This window comes from Natrix helvetica (assembly GCF_964273705.1).
Source record: "Natrix helvetica genome assembly, chromosome: Z".
NCBI classification, from domain to species: Eukaryota; Metazoa; Chordata; class Lepidosauria; order Squamata; family Natricidae; genus Natrix; species Natrix helvetica.
Genome location: NC_138554.1, coordinates 108,445,283 through 108,470,916, shown reverse-complemented (window position 1 = coordinate 108,470,916; position 25,634 = coordinate 108,445,283). Strand labels below are relative to the sequence as shown.

Sequence of the window (25,634 nt, the reverse complement as noted above, 5' to 3'; positions counted from 1 at the left end):
GATTAAAAATCATGGCTCAGTATTGTATGTGCTCACAATCTGTATAAGACTGTAATATAATCTTCTGATAGCATGTACGTATGGTATGTATGTATGTATGTATGTATGTATGTATGTATGTATGTATGTATGTATGTATGTATGTAATATAAAACATTAACAACCCCATTTATCATCCTTAAATGCCAACAAGAACATATAAGTGAAATTAAACTTACTGGTGGACCAGGAAAACCATCTCCCTTAGCCCCATGTGGTCCCGGAGGTCCAATAACACCTGGAGCACCCTGAACATAAATCATAGGCATTAAGATAAATTATCTTCATTAAAACTGAAATGTCATAATTCAATTGGCAGTATATTGTATCATAGCATAAAAAGCTGTGCCTCTGTATGGAATATACAGGAAGGAAGGTGTAACCTCTTATTGAACAATGCTATTAGGAAAAGTATATGAGATTCTGATGCAATAAATGCATTCTTGAATCTGAGAGTGCGCAGTCATGTATGGCATTGGATTAATAATCTCCTAGATCACTTGGGAATCCACAGAAATTTTAGAAGTGCTACAGTAAAACAGGGCTCTCAAACTCAATTTCCTTTAGAGCTGCCTCAGGGTTGTGGGGGGAAGGGCGGAGTGGGTGTGGCCAGGGTGGGTGTGGCCAGCTCAATGTTACTCATGTTGGGGGTGCCTGTGGTGCCAGAGAAAACAGGCTCCTGAGCTCCGTTTTCAGCTCCAATGACCTCCTGCAAACCTCTGCCAGCGAAAACAGAGCTCGGGAGGATTTTCTCTGGCAGAGACACTGCATGCCAGTTCTTCACTGTTTCCAGGGTGGCACTGTGGGCCAGATCTAAGCACCCTGCAGGCTGGATCTGGACCTGGGGCCTTGAGTTTGATACCCCTGTAATAAAGTATATTAGAAATTTCACCACCTGTCACTTCCAGAAGGCTGTCAAACGTTGTTGCAAAATTATGTTAATGGTATTTCAAGAAATAAAACAATTAAATATCAATCATATCAACAATGCTAAATGTAATAAATTGGTTTCTTGTATTTAAATTACGTTAGATGACATTTAGTTTTGTCCTATTCTTGCTTATATTTTGAGGAGACATTATTAGTTTAAAAAATGGTAGAATATTGGAAAAATTACTTTCCAAGAAAGATAGAGAAAGCCAAAATTCATATTGAATGTACCAAAGAATCCCTCTGGAAGGCATTCTTTCATATATATAACAATTTCTTATTAATTCTCTTAGTGAAGAAGGAAATTTAAGGGCAAAATCTTTGTATTTTGACTTCCAAGGTCTTGTGCAAGGCAGAGTTGCCAAACATATGTTTTTACTTTGCAAACATCCTATTCTTAAAAACTGAGTATTTTGTCCAATAATTTCCTCCTGAGATTACAAGAACAAGTTTTCGGAAATTGTGCTTTTTATTCTCCAACACAAGGTCAGAATATTTCACTGAATATAGACAGTGTCATTTCAAGTGTGCAAGATCAAAAGTTGAAATGTTCCCTTTTTCTACATCTCTGCAAATAGAATAGAATTCTTTACTGGCCAAGTGTGAATGGACACACAAGGAATTTGTTTTTGGTGCGTATGCTCTCAGTGTACATAAAAAAATAGAATACATTCATCAAGAATCATAAGATACAACACTTAGTAATAGTCATAGATTATACTAATAAGCAATAAAAGCATACTAGGAAACAAATAAAACAATATAAAAGATACAAGCAACATGGTTATAGTCATAAGTGGGAAAAGATAGGTACTAGGAAGGAAGAGAAGAATAATAATAATACTATCTTAATAGGTAATATGACAGAGGATTAGTTGTTTAGCAGAGTGATAACATTCGGGGAAAAACTGTCCTTGTGTCTGATTATTCTGGTGTACAGTGCCCTATAGCGTCGTTTTGAGGGTAGAAGTTGAAACAATTTATGTCTGGGATGTAATAAAGCTATTGTGTTCTCCTGCAATAGAGTATATGAACCATAGTGAAATATAAGGACTTATCTTAATCATGCTTCTTCTAAAAGCTTTCCAGGTAGAGGAGAGTATGTATCTTATTTTTTCTGTGGCACCAAAATTACATATGAAATAGCTGAATTCTGCTTAGTAGCTTTGAGGGTAAGTTCTCAGACTGTCTGACAAAGGAGAACACCTATCAAATTCCCTGAAACTGCTAACAAATTTTCGACTGTAGGTCTAGGATGATAATAAATAGCATACATATTTGAGATGTAGGACATAGAGGCATAGATAGAAGGACATTTATCTCTGGTCTTCATTACAATTATCCATTTTACTATTGTTTCATTTATTAGTGTATCAACCTATGAATTTTGTTAAATATTCTATAGAATTTTTTTTCAAAAATACAAGAAAATCCACATTGTGAAATAACAGCGTGAATATCTATGAAACTGGAAGCTAAGTCAAACAATATTGATGGAAGAAGCTGAGTGAATAATGTACTATTATTATTCTGAATAAAGCAATGTTTTAGACTCAAATTTATAATCAACCTTATGCTGCATCAGGCTGGTAATATATTTCAGAAATTTCAGGAAATGGAGTCATTTTTAAGTACTTATACTTAAGCCATATTAATTTATTTATTACCTTAGGTCCCATAATTGTATGTCCAGGACTTCCATCATTTCCGGGAGGGCCTGGGTATCCTTGTTCACCCTAAACATAGAAATATGAATCAAATTAAAATAATTGCATTATGTCTGATTTTTTTAAGAAAATGAACAACTTCAGGTATTGATCTGAACAATTTTGATGTGAAGTTATTTCAAACTATAATTAGGAGAAGATCCGTCCACCAATTTGACAATTCCAAAACTATAAATAAAAACAATTTATTTCATATGTTTTATACCTCCCTGCTGCCTGCAGACACTAATCCTGCTTCAAGATACAATATTGACAGGTTCTGAGCAGAAGTGTTTAAAATCCATTAGATACTTGTACCTCAAACTAATCTTAATGACCATTTAGTTTGATATTTAAACTTGCACTGTAATAGATTTAGTTAGCCATAAACTGATTTCTATGTTCTCCTGCATCCATTAATGTTTTATTCCCCCTTCAGATTCTTTTAATCTCTTGTTTTCACATACATATATGAAATACAGCAATGCAAAAATGCTTATGTTGCATTTCTCTTACATCCTTCTTTATTATTTTTCCTTTCTTGCATTGTATATACGGTGCAATACTAGGAAAATGATCCATACGTTTGATGAAAGGGTCTATAATCTCTTAAAACTGTTGTGTCCGGGCAGATGACGTCAGGGAGTTTCCCCTGACAGCCGGCATCTGCACTAGCAACAGCCAGGTCGCGTCTGATTGGCTAAGACGCGGCCTGGCTGAGAGCGGGGAAACTCTGGCTTGGGGATTGGCTGGGTCGTCTGACAGCTTCGTATAAATAGCTGTCAGACGATCCTTGCATTGATTCTCTCCTGTATTTGACTGTGAATAGTTTGTTCAATAAAGTTGGTTGAATTCTCCTCACGTCTCCGCTCGCCTTTCGTTCGAACTTAACACTGGCGACGAAGGTGGGATCCAGCCGCTAACCCACCGAAACCCACCGAGCGTGTCATCTTGCCACAATCGCACCGGCGACCCGTTCCTGGCCGGCCTAGCTCGTTCCTGAGGAGACCATGTCGGCAATGCCAACCTTCGTGCCTTTTGGCTGCGACGGCGAGACGTGGGAGGCATTCATGGAGCGCTTCGAGTGCTACCTCATAGCCAACGGCCGTCGCGACGTTCCAGACGACGAGAAGTGCAGCTTCTTCTTGAGCTGTTGCGGCACGCCAATGTTTAGCGCCGCTCGCTCATTAGCCGCCCCACAGCCAGTCCATTCTCTGGACTGGGCGACATTAACCGAACGTCTTCAGCGCCACTACGCCCCCACTCCATCCTGGGTGGCGAGGCACTACGCTTTCCGGCGCTGTGTACAGAAGCCGGAGGAGTCGGTGAGCCAGTTCCTCCAGGCGCTTCGCACCGCGGCGATGAGGTGCGAGTTTGCCGACCTCGATCGCAACCTGACGGAACAGTTCGTCAGCGGCGTAAAAGATCTGCGCCTTCGCCGGCGGCTCCTGTCACAGGCAGACATCACGCTGACTGGGGCCATCGAGCAGGCAAGGGCGGCTGAACTCTCCGACGAGTCAATGGCGGAGATGTTCAACCTGCCGCCCCCGCCAGGCCGCACCTGCCTGGTGGACGAACTAGTTCCCTTGCCTAATGACTATCCTGAAGAGGGAGCGGTGGCGCGCATTGGCCAGTCCGCCAGAAGACGCGTTCCTCAGCGAGCCCGGGAAGCTGTGCCCGCTTGCCTTGGCTGTGGAGGCAACCACGACCGCTCGGGTTGCCCTTTTAAAACCGCAATTTGCCGCCGCTGCCTGAAGAAGGGACATTTGGCCCAGGTCTGCCGAGCGCAGCTTCCCTTGCCACAGCGAGCAGACGACGTCCCGACCACAGCCGCCGTTAAACAGCGACCTGGAGGCCGTGCTGGACGACAGCAGCAGCAGCAGCAGCAGCAGCAGCAGCAGCAGCCTTCGCGCGGAGGCTGCTACGCCGTGGACGCAGACTTCCACGCCAACCCCGCAGAGTTGGCCTTCCACACGGGTGCAGGTGCGGAGCGCATCAAGGCGTCGCTCCTCATAGAGGGCTCCCCCTGCACCATGGAGGTGGACTCGGGGTCGTCCCGATCCCTTTTGTCGTGGACAGAGTTCTCCCGCCTCTGTCCAGGCATCTCAAAGACCCAGTTGGCCCCTCCAGACGCAACCCTACGGGACTACCAGGGGACTCAAATTCCTACCCTGGGTTGTCACCTGGTGCGGGTGGAATACGGGGACTATTCGGGGTGCCTTCCTCTACTAGTTGTAGAAAAGCCTTTACCGGCCCTCCTGGGCCTTGACTGGTTCCCGGCACTCGGCCTATCAGTGCACGGGATTAGACAAGTGGTGGCCACGCCTCCCGACGTGGCCGACGTCCTTGCCAGATTTTCTGATGTGTTTGATGGGCAGCTGGGGGCGTATAAGGGCACGCCCATCTCCTTGAACCTAGATCCCCAGGTTGCCCCCATTAGGCTGAAGGCCCGTAGGGTGCCTTTCGCTTTGAGGGCAAAGGTTGATGCGGAGCTCGACAAGCTCGTCGCGCAGGGAGTCTTGGAGCCGGTGGATTACTCCAAGTGGGAGACCCCTTTGGTCATCCCAGTTAAGGCGGATGGGTCCATTCGCCTCTGCGCCGACTTCAAATCCACCATCAACCTTGCCCTCCAAGCGAACCCCTATCCAGTTCCGGTAGTGCAGCACTTGCTCCACTCTTTGGGGCAAGGCTGCATCTTTGCGAAGCTGGATATGGCGCAGGCCTACCAGCAGCTCCCGGTGGATGACGAGGCGGCGGCTGCGCAGACCATCGTCACCCACCGTGGAGCTTTCCGTTGCCGCCGCTTGCAATTCGGCGTTTCCGTAGCCCCGGGGATCTTCCAGAGCCTCATGGAGCGGCTGCTCCATGGGCTCCCTGGCGTGGTTCCGTATTTCGATGACGTCCTGATCGCCGCTAGTAGCCGATCGGGCCTCATCGAAGTACTGGTGAAGGTCCTCGAGCGTTTCAGGGGCTCGGGCTTAAAATTAAAGCGCAGCAAATGTTCATTTGCTGTGCCCCGGGTTGATTTCCTGGGCTTCACGATTGACGCCCAAGGAATTCACCCAACCCCTTCAAAGGTTGCAGCCATCAGGAACGCCCCCACGCCTGCCTCCAAGACGGAGCTGCAGGCGTTCCTTGGCTTGCTTAACTTCTACGCGCCTTTCCTGCCGCATAAGGCGTCACTAGCCGAGCCGCTGCATCGGTTGCTCGACCGATCGGCTGCCTGGCGCTGGGGCAGCCGCGAAGCGCATGCGTTCGCGGCTGTCAAAGACTTGCTGACGTCAGAGGCAGTCCTCGTTCAGTATTCGGACAAGCTGCCTTTGACTCTTGCTTGTGACGCCTCCCCCGTGGGTTTGGGGGCGGTCCTGAGCCATGTGCTGCCCAATGGCTCGGAGGCCCCCATAGCCTTTTATTCCCGGACACTGACTTCTGCGGAACGCAATTACAGCCAGATCGACAAGGAGGCTCTGGCTGCAGTGTCAGGGATTAAAAGGTTCCATGACTATCTCTATGGTCGGCACTTTACTTTGTTCACCGACCATAAGCCACTCCTTGGGCTTTTGGCAGGTAACAAGCCGACCCCTCCCATCCTGTCACCGCGCATGACCAGGTGGACAGAGTTCCTAGCTGCATACAGCTATACTCTGCTCTACCGCCCGGGCAAGCACTTAGGGCACGCTGATGCCCTCAGCCGCTGCCCCTTGCCCGTTACTGACCCCCCGACAGTGCCTTGCCTGTCGGTCTTGGCCATAGCAGATTTGGCTCTGCCACTCTCTTCCGGAGAGGTGGCCTTAAAGTCTAGGGCTGACCCTGACCTGTCCCAGGTCATCCTTTGGGTCCAAAGGGGCTGGCCTGAGGGTCCGGTGCCAGAGCACCTTCGTCCCTTCAGGGCCAGGCAGTTGGAGCTGTCACTTCACAGTGGGTGCCTCCTGTGGGGTGACAGGGTGGTCATTCCACCCAGCCTGCGCCATCAGGTACTATCTCGCCTTCATGAGGGCCACCCGGGCATAGTGCGCATGAAATGCCTGGCGCGCAGCTATGTCTGGTGGCCTCGCATTGATGACGAGATAGCCGCCTGGGTGGCCGGCTGCTCCCTCTGCCAACATTCCCGACCGGCGCCACCGGCAGCCTCTCCTAGGGAATGGGAATTGCCTCGTGGACCTTGGTCCCGTCTCCACGTGGATTTCGCGGGTCCCTTCAGAGGCCAGGTCTTCATGGTGGTGGTGGATGCATATTCGCGCTGGGTGGAGCTCATCCTCATGAGGTCCACCACAGCCGAGGCCACGATCAGAGAACTGACTAGGCTTTTCGCCACCCATGGCGTGCCGGACGTCCTTGTCTCTGATAACGGGCCTCAATTTGCATCCACCGCGTTCCAGCTGTTCCTGGCTTCTCAGGGCATCCGCCATGCCCCAGTCGCCCCATACCATCCAGCTAGTAATGGCCGAGCGGAAAGGGCGGTCCGCTCGGCCAAGGAGGCGTTAGGCAGGATGGATGGGGCTGACTGGCCATCAAGGGTGGCTGCTTACCTCTTGGTACAGCATGCCACTCCTTGCCCCCTGACCGGGAAGTCTCCAGCTGAGCTGCTGATGGGCCGGCGCCTGCGGACCACCTTGGATAGGTTGCACCCACTCTATTCAAGTGAACAGCCTGGCAACCTGGGGCCCCCTCCCCGCGCGTTCCTCCTGGGCGATGCTGTTTGGGCTCAGGCATTCTCAGGGGCGGTTAGGTGGGTGCCTGCCACCATCACCGCCATAACCGGCCCCTGTTCTTACAGGGTCCAGCTACATGATGGGACCGAATGGCGGCGGCACCTGGATCAACTGAGGCGCCGCCTGCCCAGCACCAGCGACAACACCCCCGCAAGGTCGACCATCAACGTCGCTGCGCCTGAGCCCTCCAACGTTCTGTTCCCTGGTGCCCTTCCACCAGACATCGTCCGCCCGGTCCAGCTGCCCAGGGCGTTCCCGCTCTTGGACGCCACCTCCCGGCCGTCCAATATTGGGAGGGGGTCGCCCGTTAGGCGTCAGCCTCCCGGGTTCCAAGTGGCCTTCCCCGAGTCAGGCCAGGCCTACCAACAAATGCCCAGCTCAAGCCCGCCTTCGGCCGCGCCCCCTCGGCCCTGCCTACCTGGGCCTGGTTTTTCTCCGTCAGGGGTGGGCCTCCAAGATGGCGCCCGGAGCTCCACTCCCTTGCGGGAGGAGCTTCAACGGACACCACCTTCCTCTCCGGCGCCTCCTGTCGAACTGAGGCGTTCTGGGCGGGTCCGGCGCCGCCCAGACTATCTACGTGACTACGTTTGTGCGTCGCTTGCACATGCGCAGTCACTGGGGGGGGAGGAGTGTTGTGTCCGGGCAGATGACGTCAGGGAGTTTCCCCTGACAGCCGGCATCTGCACTAGCAACAGCCAGGTCGCGTCTGATTGGCTAAGACGCGGCCTGGCTGAGAGCGGGGAAACTCTGGGTTGGGGATTGGCTGGGTCGTCTGACAGCTTCGTATAAATAGCTGTCAGACGATCCTTGCATTGATTCTCTCCTGTATTTGACTGTGAATAGTTTGTTCAATAAAGTTGGTTGAATTCTCCTCACGTCTCCGCTCGCCTTTCGTTCGAACTTAACAAAAACATATGCCATTACATAATTATTTTTTTAAAGAGAGGGATCCTTAGTGCTCTCTGAGCTTGATTGTTTTCTTACAGACACTGTTAATCAATGTCTAACACTGATGATGTTACCTAGTTTGGGTAATGAAATATCTACAAGAAAACAGCCAAGCTCACAAAGCACTAAGGAGTCTCCATTTCAACCTTGAGCTACAAATATTTTCCTTTTTGGTATTTTTTAAGTATCAACAATTTTTTTTTGCTTTAAACCACTAGGGATTATTATTTTTCAGATGTAATGGTATGTGGGAATGTCCTTGAGAGACGGAAGGGAGAGCTGGATGTAAAAAAAAATGTCAGCCCACAGAGGAAGCAAGAGTATGGGAAAGGATCCCTTCCTAGTTTTCAAAGGGATACTCCCTAGTTTTCTTCAAAGTAAAAATAAAGGGGAGAAATATTTTCCACTTGGCAAGATTCTCTTATTGTAGCCTTTGAATAAAAATAGAGTTAATACTCCTGGCTGTGCTTCTTGCCTCTACACACATGCAGGGCTAACATCAGGTAAGTATTCTTCCTATGAACGGCTAATAGATTATTTACCTTGGGGCCAGGTAGCCCACGTATTGAAGGTCCTGGAGAACCAATGTCACCTTTGATTCCAGATTCTCCCTAAAAGAAAACAATCCATTTATGTACTTTGATATCAACACATTTTTCATTTGTATTTTAAGCACTCAATGAAAAGAAAACTCTCTCTTTCAGTTCTCTATAGACTCTTTTTATTAGTGCAGAATTAAGTCAGGTGATATTACAGGGGCCTGTAATATTTCAAACATACTATAAAATATGTAGAAAACATGCAGCATTTAAGATTCAAAGGCAAATACTGCTTTTGGAGATATGACTATGCTTATATAACACCTGTCTAAAGTTCCTGCCTCTTTTCCCTGAAAAAACATGATCCTAAGAAAATCAGAAGCTGCAGACAGTTTCTAAGCATGCACACTCCTTTTCACCTTTAAATCCAAATCACAGTGCAGCCCTAAATTAGGTTCAGTGGAACTCAATTTATCATAATTGTCTGCCTTTATGTTATTTGTTCTTTTTATTCTAAATACCATTGAATCAGTATAATAAGCAGAATATTATAAATTCTCAAAATTCTGGATTAAGACACTTAGATTGCAGTTATTCCTTCCTTAGACCTACTGGAAAGTAGTTAACATTCAACAGACATATTTTAATTCCATATTTTCCTTTTTGTTCATTCATAAATGTGCAGCAGCTGCCAAAAAAGCCAAGACAGTTCTAGGCTGCATAAGCAGAAGGATAGAATCAGTGGTGGGTTTCAAATTTTTTTAGAATCTCTTCTGTAGGTGTGGCCTGCTTTGTGGGAGTGGCTTGCCTGCCATGTGACCAGGTGGGAGTGGCTTCCAAGCCATGTGACCAGGTGGGAGTGGCTTGCCAGCCATGTGACTGGGTGGGCGTGGCCAACTTGTAAAATGTGGTGAAACTCACTTAACAACACTCTTGCTTAGCAACCAAAACGTTGGCTCAGAAACACTGGCATTTGAAGCATGCAAGTCTTAAAGTTGTCAAGTTACAAGACCCTTGCACCACTAACTCTTTAGAAAAAAAACCCAGGGGTGTTCAAACTTGACAGCTTTAAGACTTGTGGACTTCAACTCTAAGAATTCCTCCTCTCGCTCTTCATCTTGATGATGGGCGAGAGGAGGGAGCTGGAACTGGTTCTAAATGGCACTATAGATTTGTGGAATCTTTTCTATAGAAGGGGTTAGAACTGGCAGGAACCCACCCCTGGGTAGAATCAGGATCACGTGAAGTGTTAATACCACTTTATAATGCCTTGGTAAGCCACACTTGGAATACTACATTCAGTTTTGGTCGCCACAATGTAAAAAGATGTGGAGACTCTAGAAAGATCGCAGAGAAGAGCAACAACGATGATTAGGGGACTGAGACTAAAACATATGAGGAACTGTAGGAACTTGGTATGTCTAGTTTAATGAAAAGAAGGACTAGGGAAGACATGATAGCAGTGTTCCAATATCTCAGGAGTTGCCACAAAGAAGAGGGAGTCAATCTATTCTCCAAAGCACCTGAGGGCAGGACAAGAAGCAATGGGTGGAAACTAATCAGGGAGAGAAGCAACTTAGAACTAAGGAGAATTTCCTGACAGTTAGAACAATTAATCAATGGAACAACTTGCCTCCAGAACACTGGAAGTCTTTAAGAAGATGTTGGTTAGCCATTTGTCTGAAATAGTATAGGATTTCCTGCCTAGGCAGGGGGTTGGACTAGAAGACCTTCAAGGTCCCTTCCAACTCTGTTATTCTATTCTATTCATAAATTAAGAAACTCATTTGTAGGATACTGTATGTCTTAGTGATATTATATCTATAATATATATTATATTATATCTGATCTTGTTCTTATTTAGAGATTTATGAATTTTTGAAATCCTTGAATTAGTATCCAGTTTGTTCTAAGCAACTATAATGATAGCAGTGAAATTCACCAGACTTTCATGATTTGTTAATCAATATAAGTTTTATCACCCTTTTCCAGAAAGATGTTCTCCAGATATGCTGGACTATAATTTACATTCCCCAGCAGACATGCTATGTTTAATCATTGGAGGCTATCTAAAAAGTACATGTGAATTGTACTCAAACAATCTGCACGAAGAATACTGAATGGTGTCATATAGTAACAATTGAGAAATGCACCAAACATACCTTTGGTCCTGCAGGGCCTGGAATACCTCGTGGTCCATCTAATCCTTGAGAACCTTTCTGACCGTCTTCACCCTGTGTTTTTTTAAGAAAAGCAATATCAGCATACAGAGGTTTCCACCTAATCTACCTCAAGACAATTGAATTGACAACTTCTGTTTAAGAATATTTTTAGAACAGAGTCATGCTATAAGGGCAAAAATAAATGAATATGTGAGGTAGGCTTTATAGGCTTAAATTCCAGGTGTTTTCCATATTCAAATATTAAAAAGGGGCCAACTTCTTTAGCAAACTATTTTGCTAGTTTCATGAATCTGTTTCAACATATTTTTCCTTTGCCCTGCATGTGATGCCTGCATAAGATTTAATAAAACCTAATACATTTAAATCTCTTCTTTTTTCATGTAGTTCAACATATAAAGCAACAAGTATAAAAATTACTTTACATTCAGCTTGACTCTTGGTACTTTTATGGGCATTAATAGCAATATGGAAGTTGTTTGCCACTGATTTGTTTAAACTTATTTCTGAAGATCCTAGCTCAGCAATTTTATCACTATCCCTTTGCTTAATAGTCTGCTTGATATAGAATTCAAGTTGTGACATATGAAGCACTATGACAGATATTTGGTAGATTTTTTTCATGCAAAATATAGTTTCCTTAGGTTTTAAATTAAATTTGTCACCTGTGTTCATATCTTTTGGCAACTGAGATTTGCACAGAATAATCCTATCCCTCAGATGATACTCTGCATTATAATGACTCTTGAAAAAGCTTGTAATGCAAAGGATTGTTTTCCTTCTCCAAGTCTAACTGATATGGAAAAATTTCAGCAAGCATGTCTGAGCTGCAAATTGGAAATTGCTTAAAAGGTCAGCACCTTTTCTATGTCATACTTTGTCATCTTAGTTCCAATACAACGATAGCAATTTTTTGTTCACAAAGTGTTTTTGTATAAACTATGTATATTGAAAATATTTAAGCTCCAAAGCATTTTTGAAAAAACATCATCCTGGATAAAAAAACACACTGCTGTGTGGCTTGATTCCTTTTTATTTTTATTTCTCTGCTCTACACAATTACAAAACAAAATTAAATCATACCTTTGGACCCAAATGTCCTGTTCCTGGAATTCCATCTGGGCCTCTTGGACCAGGCAGCCCTTGTTCTCCCTATCATCAACAAGATTAAGGTATTGATTCTACTCAGCACTATAAATATATACTGTATTATACCAAAAACAAACAAAGCACCTGTGAAACAACAAACTAAAGCATGAAAAATTCAGTAGCTTTACGATAATAACCCAAAATATAAACACGCAACAACTTCTTGCTTCAAACACAGTGACAATGTTGGTTAGGGGCATAGTAACATGAAGGGTTGCCTTTTCCTCATTCATTTGATGGTTCTGTAGCCCTGTCTTAGAGACCCACATATATAAAATAAACAAACCAATTACCTTTTTTCCTGGTATCCCTTGTATTCCTGGTTTCCCACTTTCTCCTGTAAATCCTGATCTTCCTGGGTCTCCCTTTGAAAGAAAGTGTCTTTTTTTAAATGTTTTTTTAAGTAAAATTCAACATATTTGCATCATTTGGGGAGGATGCTTGATTACTTCCATTCTAATTCTTTAAATGTGTGAAATTCAGTTAAGAATGAAAGTGAGTAACTTAACTTACTTAGATATTGTAAGCTATTGTATCATCACTATGGTGTGTTTTGATAGAAATATTGAGAAATATTTGTGTGCTATTATTAACTGATGTAACAAATATTCCTACTGCATTCAAAGAATTGTCCCCTTGGGTAATGCAATTTCCAGAATCACCACTCATGGGAAAGTTTTAAGTCTTCATTTCATCAAGCAAAAATTATTTTAGATTTATGAGTGCAAAACAGGCTCACTTTCGGTCCAGGTTGCCCAATTCCTGGCGCTCCTATATCTCCTTTTTGTCCAGATGGCCCCAATTCTCCCTTGTAAAAACAAAAATAAAAATAAATAAACCAATATTTCCTAATAATGTATAATTCACACATTACCTATTTATAGACATAAATAGATGCACAATTGTTTCCATGTAAGGAATAGAACCCTTCACTTTGCATTTTGCTTTCTCAAGTTTAATCTGACAACTCTCATTACTAGATTTGAAAAAGCATCCTCTCATTCAGATGAAGATTTGTTTTGCTGTTCTGCTAAAATATTTCTCTCCAGAATTTGGTGTTGCCACCACATATCTAAGGCAGAAGTGTAGAAAAGTAATTGGTGGATTTCCTATCAACAGGAAAATCTCTATTAACTGCTAATGGAGGAGACAAGTTTTGATAGAAGATCAGAGCTGGTCACAAGTTAATCTACATGTCTATCAAGCATATAAAACCAGGACTCCAGGCAGTTCAAATGAATATACAAGTTTATTGCAAGTTTAACATCTCTATAAGAATTTGAATTACTAACGGTCAAAGAAAATTGGCAGTAGATAGGAACCAATGAATTCAAAGTGGATTGGACTTAGAGCTCTTGTGAGCATGAAGGAACTTGAAACTGATGGTGTGTTTGACCCATCTTTACCCTGATGAAAATGGAAATGAGGCAGTAGCCCTTTAGCTTCTTCTCCATCTACACTTCTGCTAGAAGTATTTCTGATAACCCTTGATTTTTTTGCCATGTTTAACAGTAAAGGCAAGCAAAGTAGGGAAAGAGGCCTTTTTTTGATAAAAGAAAGAAGTGCGCCTAAAGCAGAATAGAACTGGAAAATAATGGCCAGGGAACAGAATGAAAGAAATGTGTCCACAACAGCAGCAAATATCTCAAAGAAGCTGACTAGAATTTGGAATTCCGAGCATCAGGCTGAAGGCATTAACATCATTCACATGGAGAGACATGCACTGGGGGGGGGGGGATAAAACTCTACTTCCAAACTGTAATAGCTAACTTCAAATGGGCATTTTCTAATTCATGCAGGTAATATGATATTTATATTTTTATCAAATTATTGTTTAAATGTTTTAAACTATCTTTGTTGATGTTATATGGATTCTCTGCTATTTTTTCATATCTCTGTATTTTCTTAATGTTAACTGTCAACTATATTATAGAAAATTGTTGGAATTTAAATGGTTTAAATATATGTTAGCATCAGTGGTGGGTTTCAAAATTTTTAGAACCTATTCTGTAGGTGTGTCCTGTTTTGTGGGAGTGGCTTGATGGTCATGTGACTGAGTGGGAGTGGCTTGGTGATCATGTGACCAGGTGGGAGTAGCTTGGCAGTCATGTGACAGGGTGGGAGTGGCCAAGTCGATGTCACTGAATTCTTTGCCACAAAGAATGACCTACAAAAAGAATATATTTAAAAAGGAAATTTATTATTTTGCGCACTTACTACTAAAAAAAAAAATAAGTACACAAAACAATAAAGCAGCTACTTACAGAGAAAATATGGCTGTCCTTGTTGGTCTTGAACATTACTGACCACCTTACACACACACTTCCAGCCCCTCTGCCTCTTTCCTCTTCTCGAATTCACTTAGACGTTTTTAAGACTCACAGCCTGTGCACACACATACACTTCCAGCCCCTCTGCCTCTTTCCTCTTCCTGGATTCACTCAGATGTTTTTAAAACGCACAGCCTGTGTACAGCACACACTCTTCCAGCCTCTCTGCCTCTCCTCTTCCTGGATTCACTCAGGCGTTTTTAAAAGAGTGGAAGAGTGTGTGCACAGGCTGTGAGCTTTAAAAACGTCTGAATGAATCCAGGAAGAGGGAAGAGGTAGGGGGGCATGAAGAGTGTGTGCTGTACACAGGCTGTGAATTTTAAAAACTACTTGTGTGTGCATAGGCTGTGAGTTTTAAAAACATCTGAGTGAATCCAGGAAGAGGGAAGAGGCAGAGGAGCTGGAAGTATGTGTGCTGCGGACAGGCTGTGAGTCTTAAAAATGTCTGAATGAATCCAGGAAGAGGGAAGAGGCAGAGGGGCTTGAAGAGTGTGTGCTGTACACAGGCTGTGAATTTTAAAAACTACTTGTGTGTGCATAGGATGTGAGTTTTAAAAATGTCTGAATGAATCCAGGAAGAGGGAAGAGGCAGGGGGGCTTGAAGAGTGTGTGCTGCGGACAGGCTGTGAGTCTTAAAAATCCAGGAAGAGGCAGAGAGGCTGGAAGAGTGTGCATGTGCACAGGCTCTGAGTTTTAAATAGTCTGAGTGAATCCAGGAAGAGGGAAGAGGCAGAGGGGCTGCAAGTGTGTGCATGTGCACAGGCTGTGAGTCTTAAAAATGTCTGAGTGAATCCAGGAAGAGGGAAGATACAGAGGGGCTGGAAGTATGTGTCCCTATAGTATCTTCCAGCCCCTCTGCCTCTTCACTCTTCCTGGATTCACTCAGACATTTTTTAAACCCCACAGCCTGTGCACACGCATACACTAGCAGCCTCTCTGCCTCTTCCCTCTTACCCAAAATCCTCACCCCACCCCACCCCAGCCACTCACCAGTTCTTTCTTCTTCTGGTTTTTCTTCTGAGAACTTTTCAGCATCATGGTGAGGATGGGCGGGGCGAGTGAAAGAATGAACGAGGGGAAATGTTCAGGAGTGGGGCCTCCTGACCAACGGGTATGGAAAGGCACGCTAAATTTCACCACCCAGTACGGCCGTACCAGGCTGTACCGGTTGAAACCCACCCCTGGTTAGCATAGCAATAATACCCACACAATATGTTGTAGAATTAAATGCATACTATCGAAAATTCTTTTACTCTTTATTATTATAATGAACACATGAAATCTTCCTAATTGCAAATCATATATATTGTACTGTATCTACTGCACTTTGACCACTAGCCTGAAATTATTTATTGCAAAATATATACATTATTTAATTCACAGGTCCACCCTGCCTTTTGAAATGAGTCCTTAACCTGGTGATATCTCCAGGCCCTTAATTAGAATGGGATGGGATAGGATGGGATGGGATGCTTTTATCTTTTAATTGATTGTTGATTTCCTCTTGACATTACTTTTTGAATATATATTCTGTTTACTAGAATAGAATAAAGGAGAGCAGAACAGAGCAGAATTCTTTATTGGCCAAGTGTAATGGGATGGGACACAAAAGGAATTTGTCTCCAGTGCATAAGCCTCAGTGTACATAGAAGCTACAAATGATAAATAATGATCATAATCATCATAAAATATATTTATCATAATCATAAGTGATAGTCACAGGATACTAACAAAGCAATCAACATAAATCATACTATGATATTAAATAAAATGATTAATATAAATCATCAGATACAAGCAATAAAGTTATAGTCATAAAAAGATAAGGAAATAGGTAATAGGCAAGGTAGAAGGATAATGGTAATACAACCCTACTAGATAGTTTGACAATGTTGTGGGAATTAATTGTGATGGCTTTTATTGTTGTATTCTGTAAATGCATCAGAGTTGTAGTAGATCGTATCAGCCTATAAATTTAACACACATATACATACCTTTTGTCCAGGCAGTCCTATTCCTCGTGACCCTTTCACACCAGGAGCACCTTTCAGCCCTTGAATACCCTGAAAATATAATTTTTCAATTGGCTAAACTTGCCCTTCCTTGTTCAGGTATCAATTGTATTGACAGAATAGACAGTCATTATAAAATAAACAAAATTGATTTACAATAATTTGGTAGCTTGTACTTTCAAACGCAAGCGTAAACATGATTTTATTTAATGTTGAAGGTTAACTACGTGTCATTTGTTTTGTCCCATTTTTCTATCTATTGGAATATAACTAACTTTTTGAATTTCATAATATCCAGCCACAATTTTTTATACAGTTATTGCTGCATTAGACTTTCTTGGACAAATATTAATGAGCTGGAACCAAATATTCTTCAAATATTACTCCTAGACCACAAGACAACAACTTTATTAGAAATTTGTTGGACTAACCAAGATATATCCACTCTAGGTGGTAGCAAGGCTGAAGGCTTCAGCATCTTTAATAGCACTTTGCAATAGCATTTAGATTTATATACCACTTCATAGTGTTTTACAGACCTCTCAAAAAAGTTTACAGAGTCAGCATATTGCCCCCAACTATCTGGATCCTCATTTAACAACCTCGGAAGGATGGAAGGCTGAGTCAACCCGGAACCGATCAGGATTGAACTCCTGGCAGAAGACAGCCTGCCATACTGCATTCTAGCCACTGCACCGCAATTTATGTCACATTTTATGTCACATCTAAGTTTAGCTAAGTTTTGGTATGTTGACATACCAAGAATTGAACCTAGGAATGGCTACATCTAAAGCATGCATTCCACCATTGATTTACAATGAATTAAAATTCCTTGTTGGCTTGGAATTCCAGGAGTTGCATTACAAAACAATCAAAGGAATACTTGGTTGAGAGAGCTCTTTACAATAATCCAGATTTATAGTTATCCAATGTTAGAGTGTTCATCTTGATTTTACAGTTCATTTACATTTATTTACAAAAAAAAATGGTATTTTCTTGCAGGAGAAGTAAACTGCAGGCATTTTGTTTAGATTTGCAGATGAATTCAGAGACATTAAGTTACAAACTGAATAAAAGGACATAAACTAGACTGGTCCTGTTCAACTACAGATCCGAGAGTACTAGAATAATTTGTTACACTCCAGAAAACACCCCCAAATAATTTTCAAAAAACAAAAAACTTTTGATGATAGCTGTAGTTATTCTCAATATTTGCTATAAATTGCCATTAAGAAATTGAAATTGAGCAAAAAGATATCACATTGTTTTTATTCTTAAAATGATGGGGCTCTACCTCAGTGATGAAATACCAGTTCTGCATGAAGTGTTTCTCTGGTTCGATCCCAGATTTCTTTTGGGACGCATGAAGAACTGCAGTCTGAAACTCTGGAAAAGCTCTGGGTAATTATGTCACCAAGAGTAAGGCAGATAGACCAAGAGTCTGACTTGATATAAGGCAGTTTCTATATTGATTGGTTTTGCTTTAATATTAAGCATTTCCCTTTTTGGGAACAGTACAAAAATTAAGGATCTGCAACAATTCTAATTTGCTTGGAGTTGTTAAGACTCTGATTATCCTAGAATTATAAATTAACTTAGATATGCAAATAGTCAATGATCATAATTGTAGTTGCCTCCCACTGACAATTTTAAAATATTTAGGTAATGATGGATTGTAGAGTGAGGCGACCAAATGAGATGTTACCTGATTTCCTTGGATGCCAGTTCCAGGTGGTCCCAATGGACCCTGCGCTCCTTCCATCCCTCGTTCACCCTACATGAAAAATGTTTCCATAAATTATTGCTTTAATTGAAATGTCATCAAAATTATGTTAGGTTCAAACTTGAAAGTCTTCTGTGCATCCCGATTGCACAATAGCTTACAAATTACTCAAAAGAAACAAAATTGGGTTGGGTGTGAGAGCAATGAGAGAAGAACAATTGGGAAAATAATGAGACTATGTCACAAGGCAGTGAAGCTGTAATTATCTCAATGATCCTAATTAATGCTGCAACATCCATGGTAAAATTCCAGATGGCAATTGTGGCAAAGTGATCAAAAACCTTGCCCTTTGGTATGTGCATCAAACACTGTGGGTTGCACTTTCAAAAATGACAGAGTATCAGCTAAAATGTGAGACCACCATCTTAACATTAGCTCTAAGCTACCTCACAGCTTAATCAGTTGTTCTCTAAATCTTCTCTCTATTCGTTGCTTTGAATTTTTTTGTCTTTAATTCCTCTGATGCATTTTTCATGTGGCAGCTTCAATGCTGGGGGTTCAGCAGTATTACATTCTCTTTATACCGTCAGTTCTATATGGTACCTTATCTCCTTTGATGGATAAGCCTGGGGATCCAACCGGTCCAGCAGGTCCCTCAGAACCTTTATCTCCCTGAAAGATTTGTTAAGATTTTCTGAGTTGACTTAGGACTGTATTCAACATTTACCACAGAAGTGTTTTTAATTATATTAATTTGAACAGTCAGATAGGCAAGGACCACTTCTTTAATATAAAGTTTAGGTCTTAAATAGCGGCTCTTAGCTTTTTATTCACCATGGACCCCCCTTTAAATACTTTTTGTGGCCACGGACCATGGTCACAGATCCTCAAAACTTAATGCAAGATTTAAATCATAGCATTTTTTTCAAGCCTTCGCAGACCCCCTATGGTAAGACTGTTCCCTCCATGGGTCTGTGGACCACAGATTGAGAAACACTGTCTCAAACAATTAATATAGATTCAAGGCACAATATATAATGTAGCATTATTATCAATCACTCTGTGCATCCATTCAATTGTGTTTGCAAAAAGACAAAAGATTAACCCATTTTCTCTCATGCTCCCATTTTCCAGCCGAGATGATGTTATATATTTACTTTCATATTGAATAAAACACTCAATTCTACTACTAATAAAAGAAAGCAGAGAATGAGAGACAAAGTACATCACATTTGCATTCTAATTGAAGACAAAACAGATTCGGGCTCTGTCAAATCACATACAGGGTAGTATGTAGTACAAGATTTTTAAAAGAAAAAGATATTGTGAATCTTCCATTGCTCTAATTCATATTAGAGAGTTCTTTCTGGCACTAAGCAGGGCAATCAGTGAAGCCCGGATCACATACTCAGTCAATCACTGGCATGAATTTCTGCTCCTACATCTTTTTCTATAAGAGTAATCTATTTGAGAAAAAAAATTAAATTTTTCTTCTACATGCTCCATTTTCCTCACATTTGGAAAACAGCACCCTCAATCTGTACAATCTCAACTTGCATCCTTTTTTTTTGATTTGCCGCTTTTCACCCTGCAGATGTTGTTGGGAAAATATCATCATTGGCATTAGCAGAGATTGGAAAACTACATTTTGACATGGAGCAAAAAAAGTTGATTAGAGGTTTTTTTCCCCGCAGCTGACTAGAAATGGTTGAAGACAGGCACTTATGTCCATCAGAATTAGTAAATGGACCATCCTCATGCAGATGCAAATAGAAGAAGATGCAGAATATATGTGTGGTGGAATGCAGTATGGAATCCCAGCAAGGAAACGCAGCTTCCCAGAGGACAAAAAGACAGCAGAGCTTGGAAAATCTGGTAGCCAGGAAGAAGGCTAAGATTGTCCCTCATTAGCAGTTCACAGAGTATATCTATAGTTATGTAGAGCATTGTTCAGTCTGGCAAGCAGGGGAAACTACTCAGCAGTAACTCTGCCTGTCATTTGTGTTCTTTGGACTTGACAGCATGGTAGTTTTTCTAAATTTCTAAAATTTTCTAATAACTACAGAAATTTGGCATCACTAGGTTAAAGTTAAGGTTATGTTAAGGTTATGCAGTATATGCAGTAAATCACTTGGTTGCAATCTAATTCCTACTAAATATTAAATATTTTGTCATCAGAGTTTCCTTAATTAAATATGAATAAATTATAAATTGTACAGGAAAAGTCTCTAGAAAAACAAATGAGTAATCTCAATCCAGCAGGAGGTCGTGAATCTTCCGGTGTATATCGGTCAGTACAGGATACGTGTGGGAACAGGAAATAAATATTGCTTTAATTCCCACAATTACATCATTGTTTTTACATTTTTAAACTTCTTTGTTACTTAGTAGCTTCATATATTTTACTTCCAAATGCTGGTAATACTCCATAAAAATATAAATGTCCATGGAGATTCATTATAACATTCCTTGGGTCCCATCATTCACATTCAAGGTCGGGTGAAAGGAAAAGTCTGGGAAAACATAAGAAAGCTAGGGATGCTCAGGATAGAAATGTTTGTTGGTCTCACTGAAAAAGACTTTAAATGGCTACTAGTCATGGTACTATGCAGGAAACATACACATTTTCCCCCTGCCAATTATTATTCAATATGATGTGAATGCATTTGCTGTTCTATTTTCTTCCTCTTGGGAAGATCAGTGATACCTAAATGGATAGAGTGTAGTAGGGAATTCTTATTTAATTATAATATCCTGTCTTTTCATTGTAAAAGCTCCAGTGATCTGTAGTCTCCCTATCTTCAATTAAATTTTAAAGGAAAGCAATATGGGCAAACCATTCTTTCTGAACTTTTTTACAATAGAAAGCCTAGGCATCCAGGAAGGTTTTAGAGTAATGGATAGATATGCAACACAAAATGACAATACCAGTATCAGTTCCAGGTGCATCTGCAATGAGTGTGCCAAGAGAGCCAAACTTATGGGTTGAACTGGAGATAGATGGCCGGGCAGTACACATGTACTATGCTGACACATGTACAAAATTGCAGGGCTTCAATCCACAGAACTGCTTGACCCCAACACAGAAACCTCTGAGTGACACCTCTGTTGCCCTTCCCACACTAAAGTAAGAACTAATCAGCCCAAAAGAAATCCTCAAACACTTTAGAATAAAGTAAAAAAATAATAAAAGCCTCCTTCACAATTGATGAAAACGTCTGAGAAATTGTAAGGTAGACACTGGAAAAACAATGCCACAAACTACTTCCACTATGAGAAAGTGCATTCCTCTGAATTTCCAATTTGACAAACATGAAAGCAAATGCACTGTTGTCTGACTCTTTGTAGGCATCAGGTTGGTCACTGGAGGGACACGGAATAAACACTTGAAGAAGTACTTTACCATAGCTCCTAAATTACTTTAATTACCTTTTAGAGTTATTCAGGTTGAATTGAGGGTCCTCACTATGTTTTATGGAAAACAATCATTTAAGTATATATGACTTGCAGGACTTCTTCTTATCTGTTTAAATCTCCTGTGATTTATTTAAACAAATGAACGAGTTGCTAGGAATATGCATAAAGCTGAATAACTAATCCTAATTACTCGTTTCACAGTCTGCCTCATTTTCTATACCTCTAGCAACCCTTATGTTTTTACTCAACTTTTTTTTGTTTACAAAATACTGAAAATGTGATAAAGCTTCCATCAGACTGAGGAATTGTCATATCCATGCCTTCTAGAAAAAGAGGAAACATGTTTTCTTACATTTCAGGGGACAAGGAAATGTTTTAAAGCTGAAAAATCTAGTGGCAAGAGGACATTGCCTATGAACAAATTGCTAGAAAGAAATAATTAAAACAGGAAAATAATCACTATGTCTAGTTGGAAGTCTTTTTGTTTTAGATAGAATATTTACCTTCCGTCCTGGGAGTCCTTCACCTGGTGGACCTCTTTCTCCCTGCATGCCCTCAGGACCACGCGGCCCCTGAATTTCAAGAAAAGAAAATATTGTGAATGGATGTATCATATATACACTATTCCCCTTATACAGACAACCTTCATCAATGTTGTGAAATGTTCCATGTGCTCAGTGTTTTTCTGACACTTAAAAAGGCCCATTGTTGTGTTTGATTTTTACTTAATTTAGATTCCTTTGTTGAAAAATGTAGAATCAGCTTAACTTCAAGCATACTGTTTATTTTCATTGCACTTTTAGGCCACCCAACCGAAGTTTTTTCCATTTTATCCCATTAGTTAAAACTAAATAAATACTATAAAAACAATCCTACACCAGCAATAAAAATCTTCACAGAGAACAAATGAGCATAAGATTCAAATCAGGCACACCAAAATAAACCCAATCAATATGGCATAGAATCATAATAAAGCACTAGCACAATTCTGAAATATAAAAGGTTTTTTTTTGACATTTCAGAATTTTAAGACTACATTTTTGATCAAGTATCTGGCATCATAATTTGTTAGGAAAGGTTTTTGAAACATGTTTTCAAAATGCCAAATGTATTTACCATATCAAGCAGGTTGTTCATTCCCATTGAAGAGAAAACGGAAAACAGCAGAATTGCTATTTATAATTCAAAGTGAACTATACAGTATATTGTAAGAGTGCCTGACAGAACACATGATCCACCATTATTACTATTAATACATTTTAATTATTAAAAAAAAATAACACATAAAAACTGCTTCAACAAAAATGGAAAGAAATATGACAAAATAAAAAACATAATTATGATATTCGTGCATCATTATAACAATAAACAGTTACAATTCTATGTATACATGTCTAAAGTAAATATTCTTTAAATATATACACATAAGTATTTCTAATAATTTATACAAATATCCTTTTTTAAATTTTACTTTATTCTGTATAAACGAGTTTCATATTTCATTATACTTGTCAATACAACCTCTATAGGCAATCTGTTCATAAAAGGGAAGTACAATCAGGTCTTCAACCCACTGAATAAATGGAGCCATACACTTATTTTTTCAGGGCTGCAATATATAGTATATCAGCCTTTTAGCCATAGTAAAGGCACAGAAAATCAATCTATGTTGTTTGGTTGTCAGATTCCATGTACATTCTCTGAAAATGTTTTAGCTTCTAATCATATTTATACAATTTGTTAATCCCACCAGACTGTTGATAAATGCATCAAAGCAACATTATAGAAGCATCTTTTACCTTTACCTAATCATTACATCTCCAATGAACTGTTGTTTTTGACAGTCCCTTTCTACACAAATATAGTGCAATAGCACCTAGACTTACATATCATTTCATAGTACTTTACAGCCCTTTCTACGAGGTTTACAATGTTAGTATATTGCCCTCAACAATCTGGATCCTCAATAAATTATTATAAATTATAAATATTAATTTTTGTTGTATAAGTAGCAATTTGAGATCCATTGACACTTGATATGGAAGTTAAGATACTTCCCTATTGTGTAGACCATGAGTCCTAACTCCAGGACTGCAGACCAGTACTGGTCCGTGACCCATTGGGAACTAGGCTGTGCAGGATTAGATTGTGCAAACAGTGGCCGAGCACACGAAGCTTTATTTGTGTATGCACAGGATTACATTATGCATGCGAAATCATCTCCTCTCTCCCATTATCATTACACTGCCAATCTATGGAGCCAAAAAGGTTGTGGACCACTGGTCTAGACAATATAGAAACCTCTCATTTTTATTTCATTCATATCTTAACATCTGCACATCCTATTTATTTATTGATAACAAATATCTATAAAAAGTAATAGTAGTTTGCTTTAATATTATAGGTGTTTCAGAACCTGATAATGCTGCTGGATGTTATATTTATTAATTAACTATCCATCACAAATCGTTTAAACTGCCTGCCAGAGTTCATTGCTATCTCAAAACTTACTTTAAAGATTATAAAGCATAAAAGTGTAATTACAATTTTAGAAAAAAATATTTACAAATTTACTTACAGTTAAGCCTGGCTCACCAATTCCAGTTGGTCCTGGAAGCCCAATTCTTCCTTCTTGACCTCTATCACCCTTGTAAAATAATTTTTAAAATGAAAAATTTTAAATTGTTATTGCTCCAAATAGATTTTCCAAGACAATTTCTCTGCTAGTGATTTACTGCATCATCTAGTTATTAAGACCCATGATAATCAGTCATGGTTGGATGATTGCAGACAATTTGGAGACTTGGGACCAGAATGGAAAAAATAGAATCACACTTTTGATTTACTTCTTCAAATAAAACTATATCATTTTATTAAAAAATATTATACAATAGAAAGCCTAGGTATCCAGGAAGGTTAAAATGAAATATATTATCAGCCATAGGCTATGTACTATATTGGAATATGTGTAAGTGAATTAAATATAACTTCCTTCTGAATAAAACATGCATAGTATCAACTTGATGATGTTCACCATCAAAATAGGTTTATCATATTTTAATTGTTATGACTTAATGATCACAACCATTTCTTTAGCATTAAGCTAAACTTTGATCCATCCAGTATAACATTTCATTTTTAGGACTTTCTGTATTAGTATTTACACGTTCCCCAAATCTTTATTATCAAATGCTAGAGTGTTCCATAAACGTTAGAATAATGAAAACAGTAAAAATTATACAGATTACCACTAAATGTTGTGCATTTTCTATCAATGAATCCTAAATCCTACCAACTGCAGACACAGAAGCTTTAGCATAGTGGCTTAGCATAAGAAATAATAGAAGAAATGTAAACAAATTGGACTTCACTACACTATATGGTCTTGTTGAAATTCTGAGGATTCAAAACTTCTCAGAGAAGTAACTGTTAACTTTCATCAATGTTAGAATATTTAAATTCCCCCCCAAAAAATCTTACATTAATTCTTTATCTGGGCCATCATGGCTGCCATATAACAAGATGGTTTGCTATTTACATTCTCCCATCAATCTTCTCCTGTTCTTAGGAACTATGAGAGAGCTATCACAGACATTACATTTTGAGTGGCATGAAAGGTTTTAGTATATTGGATAAGGAACAAGTTGCTATTATTACATTTTAGCTGTCAGATGACGAGGCAATAACAGAGGGGCTTGCAAGATTGCTTTGTCATATTCTGACATAATTTGGCTGACTTTACAACTTAGATACATTAACTTGTGAGAAAGACATCATTGATTGATTTTTTAAAAACGTTTTCCTAGCCAACAAAATCGAACTCTGACTTCTGGCTTTTTGATTGCACATGAAAAGATATGCCCTACCTCGTTGTTCGGGTCAAAGAGGTGTTTCCGTCAATTCATTTTATTTTGAAGAAATGATAAGTATAACCTCCTTTGGATGGCCA

At 40.5% G+C, this 25,634-nt stretch overlaps 1 protein-coding gene across 1 annotated transcript in view; it reads right to left on the bottom strand.

Moving 5' to 3' along the window:
* The window catches only part of COL28A1 (collagen type XXVIII alpha 1 chain), a 101,607-nt gene that overhangs the window by 29,025 nt on the left and 46,948 nt on the right, over window positions 1–25,634 (bottom strand). Inside the window, exons 13-24 of the mRNA XM_081969848.1 lie at window positions 24,264–24,332; window positions 22,189–22,257; window positions 18,872–18,940; window positions 18,251–18,319; window positions 16,528–16,596; window positions 12,943–13,011; window positions 12,497–12,568; window positions 12,138–12,206; window positions 11,037–11,108; window positions 8,878–8,946; window positions 2,637–2,705; window positions 219–287 (exon numbers count right to left, since the gene is read on the bottom strand). Coding sequence (XP_081825974.1) covers window positions 219–287; window positions 2,637–2,705; window positions 8,878–8,946; window positions 11,037–11,108; window positions 12,138–12,206; window positions 12,497–12,568; window positions 12,943–13,011; window positions 16,528–16,596; window positions 18,251–18,319; window positions 18,872–18,940; window positions 22,189–22,257; window positions 24,264–24,332 — 834 coding nt within the window. The remainder of the gene's footprint in view (window positions 1–218; window positions 288–2,636; window positions 2,706–8,877; window positions 8,947–11,036; window positions 11,109–12,137; window positions 12,207–12,496; window positions 12,569–12,942; window positions 13,012–16,527; window positions 16,597–18,250; window positions 18,320–18,871; window positions 18,941–22,188; window positions 22,258–24,263; window positions 24,333–25,634) is intronic.